The following is a 5,785-nucleotide window of genomic DNA, read 5'->3' as shown; positions in this document are numbered from 1 at the left end:
TGTCTTCCTGGGCAGAGTGCCGTGGCATCACTGCTCACAGCAACCTCAAACTCTTGGGCTCAAATGATTCTCTTGCCTCAGCCACCCAAGTAACTGAGACTACAGGCGCCCTCCACAATGCCCAGCTATTTTTTTTTTCCGTTGTAGTTGTCATTGTTGTTTGGCAGGCTGAGCTGGATTCAGACCCACCAGCTCCAGTGTATGTGGCTGGCACCCTAGCCACTGAACTATAGGCACCGAGCCTGCATGCCAGATTCTCTAAAAACAGGTCATTAGAATATCCTAGTTGCTTTTGTCCTCCTTTATCCTTCCTCCAACCTCTTTATCCTTCCAGATGCCATCTTCTTAACATCCAGCTTTCACCATTGAGATGACCCTCTTCCATCGCTCAGAGTTATCACAGAACAATATGGAAGAAAAGTCAATAAGGTGGCAAGATTGGTCACCACTCCCTATTCTCCCTTGTGTTATGGACAAGGGCATCAGGACTAGCTTTAAGACCTTCTAGCCACTCTGGAGGCCAGCTCTGGAAATACATGGGCCTGAAGAAGCCAAACTTAACCAAATAAGCCAGATCCCCTTAATTCCTGCCCTCATCATCTTTTGCCTAGATTATTGCAACTACCTTCTAACTGATCTTCTGCCTTTCTGTGTATCATCTCTCAGGCTTCAGCCTAAGCAATTGTTTCAAGCCATGGTCGGTTCAACAATTTGTATGAACCGACCTGCTCACCGACCTTCATTTTCTACTTACATTAAAAGAGTTAAATCTCATGAAAAGACCAGTCCTGATCTCTGGCTTCATACATTGTCTGTCTCCTTCAATCATCCCAGTAACATGAAACATGTGGTTTCCCACCTCAGTGCCTTTACTCATGCTCCCCGTTTGCCTGTCATGCCTCCTGCCTCTGCCTTTACATGCCTGTAAGTCTCTATCTGCCAGCATCCAGCTCACATATCACCTCTTTCTGAAGGACTTCTCAGGCACTTCCTCTGTGCTACCTCCATACCAAGCCCATGTGCTTATCACATTGCATATTATTATATTTTTTTGACTGTTTTCCTTACTTGACCATGAGTTCCTTAAGAGCAGTGTCTGACAAATAGCTCAATAAATGTTTGTTTAATGTTGTTATGGATAGCAGTGATCAATTTATACCTCCCCAACCATCTCCCTTCTCTTCCCTTCATTGACTTTATATGCCCTATCTATGCTGTACTCCTTCAAGGTTGAAAATAGATAAAAGAGTCATTTGCTTCTCTGTTTCTTTTTAGTGTCAGCATACCTTCCAAGTAGACTTTGGCTGTTTCCCCAGCTCTGAGCTACAGCCTGTCTGCCTCTTCAAAATCCTCACATGTTTTCCTTTGAAAAAACACCATTTATGTCAGATAATCTCATCAGATGCTGACAAGCTAGGGAACAATTTCTGTTACTGGTCTTTAGTAAGAGATTTGGCTCCTACGTGCTATGTTTGCTCTAGAAATTAGTTTCATGTTTCACAGAACTGGCTTTACTTTAATCCCCTTTCTTTCAAAAAGTTTTTAACAGTTTTTGATAAGATTCATATAAAATCCAGCAAAAGCATCTCCTTGATCCTGGATTTTGAAAAGTCTAAATTCCAGGCAGCACCTGTGACCTCAGTGAGTTGGGCACTGGCCCCATATACTGAGGGTGGCAGGGTTCAAACCCGGCCCCAGCCAAACTGCAACAAAAAAATAGCCGGTGTTGTGAGGTGCCTGTAGTCCCAGCTACTTGGGTGGCTGAGGCAAGAGAATCACTTGAGCCCAAGAGCTGGAGGTTGCTGTGAGCTGTGATGCTACAGCACTCTACCGAGGGCAACAAAGTAAGACTCTGTCTCTAAAAAAAAAAAAAGAAAGAAAGAAAAATCTAAATTCCATTTTACATAGTTGTGTTATTCTGTGATGAAATTGGCCAGCTGTGTTAATAACCATATCCAGCTATCAGCTAAAGATTGCTGCCAAATGAAATCATAACCAAAACAACAGAAATGATACAACAAAGAAAAAGGCCACATGGAACATTCCCTCTTATATAAATGTTATATCCGGGGGGAAAAATGGGCCATCTGGAGCAATACAATTAATTGTTAGAGTGGACAGTGTAGCTTTCCAGACCGGTAAGAATATTCAAACGTGTTCTGTGAACTGGTGTCATTAGGGAAAGGCTTGTTTATGAAATACTGTCTATATTTTCTTCTGGGTGCTATAAGTTCTTTTTGTGAAAAAGAATGTATTTGCTTTGTTTGCTGCAACCCCATCACCTAGTAGTCACTTTAATTTGGATCTGAATATGGGAATTGTAAATTCTCCAAATGGTTTGTTTTATCCAGCAACAAGCTGATTCTTTGCTTCCTAATAATTATCTATCCCAAATTCTTAAACTACTATTACATTCTGACCCCTGTACAGAACTAATGCTTTTTTTTTTTTTCTGAACTGTTGGAAACTTAGGAAAGATCACTTGCATTTAGAGAACAAGAGACAAAACTTTTTCAAGTAAATGATTATAGTCATTAACACCTGAGCTCATCCATTCAGGGCTTAGAAATGACCCTTACCTCAGATAGGACCACACCTCTGCCTTCCTGTGAGGAATAAAATAGATATGTCAATGTCAAGAATTCCAGAGTAGAAACTATATACTAAGGAAATTAGCTTTCTTTTTTTTTTTTTTTAAGACAAAGTCTCACTATGTCACCCTCAGCAGAGTGCTGTGGCATCACAGCTCACAGCAACCTCAAACTCTTGGCCTTAAACAATTCTTTCAAGCCTCAGCCTCCCAAGTAGCTGGGACTACAGGTGCCCACCACAATGCCTAGCTGTTTTTTTGTTGCAGTTGTCATTGTTTTAGCAGGCCAGGGCTGGGTTTGAACCCACCAGCCTCAGTGTATGTGGCTGGTGCTGTAACCACTGTGCTATGGGTGCCAAGCCAGGAAATTAGCTCTTTATCTACAAGAGTAGCAAATGTTTTTCCTAATTTGTTGTTTGGCTACTTGCCATAGTGTTTGCCTTGCATAATTTTTATATTCCTTATGCAGTATTATTTAACAGTCTTCTTTAATGCGAAAAAAAGACTTCTAAAATAAAACTGAAAATACATATAGGACAAGCCATAGATCAATCTGGATTAAGAATGTATATATCTTCTAAAATTGTAGCATTTTCCTTCATAAGCCCTTGTTATCCTTGTGGTATATTATTTGAAGGTTTATCTTTGTGAAAATTAGACTCTGCATATGACTCAGTTGTGGATAAATTTGGCCAAGCCCAAAGACAGAATGCAGGCCATAATTTGCAAGTGACCATTTGATTTAAATTTCAGTTGCTTAAACTGCACTATCTGCACCTGCCAAATATTATCATTTTATGATTTGCTGTTGGAATAGATAGCCATGGTAAACAAAGGAGCTGCCGACTGCCACATCACTTTCACAAGTCAGTTTGGGAAAACTTCTCTTTTTTCTTTAAAGTGAAACATAACTCCTACCATGTTCTAACATTGTTTTCCATCCCCCCTACCCTTCCTCCATTCTTTAAAACAATAAATCTAGGCATTTGAGATCCCTTGGTTAAATTCAACAAGTACATGTTTGTTAAAGATGGACTTAGTACCTCCAAGTTCTCCTTTCTACTATTAAATTGGTATTCTGAAAATGAAATAGGCATTCACAGGCTCTGCAGTGTAGCAGAGTCTGTAAACGGTGGACAAAGCTCAAGAAGGTGAAGTTTAAGTTCCTTCCTGCTGTGTCTTTTATACTGAACTACAGCTATTTTTTCACCTGTGGCTCTGAAGAAAACAGCCTTCATCACACCTCTTTTCTCATCTTCAAGACTATTACCTTGAACAATTCTGATTCTCATTTTAAAAATGGTTGAAAATGTACTAGAAACTTCTGTTTCAATTAAGGAAGAAAAAGAATGAAAACTGACCCAAGGCCCTTAGACTGCAATTCCTGGCTTTGGTTCTCTAGGTTTGAGAGCCCAGGAATAGAGGATGGTCAGAGGGACTTCCCAGCTAATTTCAAAAAAAGACGCTTACTTTTATAAAGGCCCTTCTCTCTAGATTCCACCCATGCATAGAGTAGGAGGTTTTAGTTAGAAAGAGGTGCCAAAAAAAGAGATAGGCCAAAGCAGAGAAGATAATCTGGGCAGGGAAAATAAACCAAGGGGGTTTGATCAAGTGATTTTTCAATAGTTTATTATTATACTTGTCTCCAAATATTGTGAGCCCATTTAAATGTGGTTTTAGTCATTATTTTTCTTTAAAAATTTCCTGCATTGAAAAGTTAGCTAAAATCAGTATCCTTGGAGTTAGAATAGCAATTACATTAAACATAAGTACACTGCCATGCTTTATTGAGGACTAGAAAGGACAAAGACCACCATCCTCAATTTTTCTTCTCTGTCCTTAGCCCTAACAGCTGCAGCGGGAAGGGGCAAACTGGAGGTGTGCCGTCTGCTCTTGGAACAAGGGGCAGCAGTGGCCCAGCCAAACCGCCGAGGGGCAGTGCCCCTGTTCAGCACTGTTCGTCAGGGCCACTGGCAGGTAAGCGGGGTAACCACTACCAGTCCCTCAGACAGGAGTGAGTTCTAGGTGGGAACTTCTGATGCAGAGAACAACATAGATCACAGGCAAATTTGGGTTACCCATCAGTAATCAGATTTGAAGTATATTCTGGTTAAATGAGATCATGACAGAAAGTTAACATTCAAAATCATTATTGTGATATAGATTGTATTAATGTATACTATATATACTACTTTAGTCCTGTTTGTGAAATGACCCTCTTACATTTCACAGTATCCAGGAGGGGAAAGAGAGATATTAACAATAATCTTCAGAGGTGGTTGAGTAGAAAAAAAGCTGTAGGAGCCAAATAGTGCTAAAGATCTATCTAGGTGCCTTACTGTATTAAGTTCATTCATAACTATGAATTGCAGGCAAGTTTGCAACTGCCAGGGAAACAAAATGGCACTAATGTAGGTTGTGACTTATGTTGGAACTTCCATTGTGGAATTGTTTAATCTACATCTTGGCCTTTGTTATCTAAATTCTTTTTTACTTAGTAGCTGAGTCAGATATTCAGAATTAAATCTTTCTCATTTGGCTGTCCGTAAAAGAGTTAAGAGAATAAGTCACAGGTACTAAAACTGTACAAGTACTTGTAGGAGGTTCTTGCAGTGGAAAGCTACATATAAAGGAGACTGCCCTGTGGAGCAGCAGGAGCTCACACAATGTATGGGATGGTGTGCTCGTGCCTTCTCAGCAGGTCTTTTTGGGTTAATTAGTCCATGTTTCTCTGCACTTGCAGATTGTTGATCTTTTACTCACCCATGGAGCTGATGTCAACATGGCAGACAAGCAGGGCCGTACTCCTTTAATGATGGCTGCTTCCGAAGGCCATCTAGGGACTGTGGACTTTCTGCTTGCACAAGGTAAATACTGGGATGCTGGGGCTGGCTGGCCTGTGCTTGTAATAGCCTAGTGAACTCATGTTTTGAGTCCAGGAGATGTCAAGGACAGATACTATTAATCTACTTGGTTAGAAAATGAAAGGCCAGCTTGGCACCTGTGGCTCAAGCAGGTAAGGTGCCAACCACATACACCTGAGCTGGTGGGTTCAAATCCAGCCCAGGCCTGCCAAACAACGATAGCTGCAACCAGAAAATAGCCGGGCGTTGTGGCGGGTGCCTGGAGTCCCAGCTACTTGGGAGGCAGAGGCAGGAGACTCTCTTGAGCCCAAGAGTTGGAGGTTGCTGTGAG

General features: G+C 41.1%; 1 protein-coding gene across 1 annotated transcript in view; it reads left to right on the top strand.

Moving 5' to 3' along the window:
* Positions 1-5,785, top strand: part of TANC2 (tetratricopeptide repeat, ankyrin repeat and coiled-coil containing 2) — a 346,976-nt gene that overhangs the window by 324,148 nt on the left and 17,043 nt on the right. The window contains exons 19-20 of the mRNA XM_003786213.3: positions 4,434-4,567; positions 5,334-5,457. Of these exons, the coding sequence (XP_003786261.1) occupies positions 4,434-4,567; positions 5,334-5,457 (258 nt within the window). The remainder of the gene's footprint in view (positions 1-4,433; positions 4,568-5,333; positions 5,458-5,785) is intronic.

Source organism: Otolemur garnettii, unplaced genomic scaffold (genome assembly GCF_000181295.1).
Source record: "Otolemur garnettii isolate 467f Iridium unplaced genomic scaffold, OtoGar3 scaffold00018, whole genome shotgun sequence".
Taxonomy (NCBI): Eukaryota; Metazoa; Chordata; class Mammalia; order Primates; family Galagidae; genus Otolemur; species Otolemur garnettii.
Note: the sequence above shows the minus strand (reverse complement) of the source record. Positions and strands in the feature narration are given on the sequence as shown.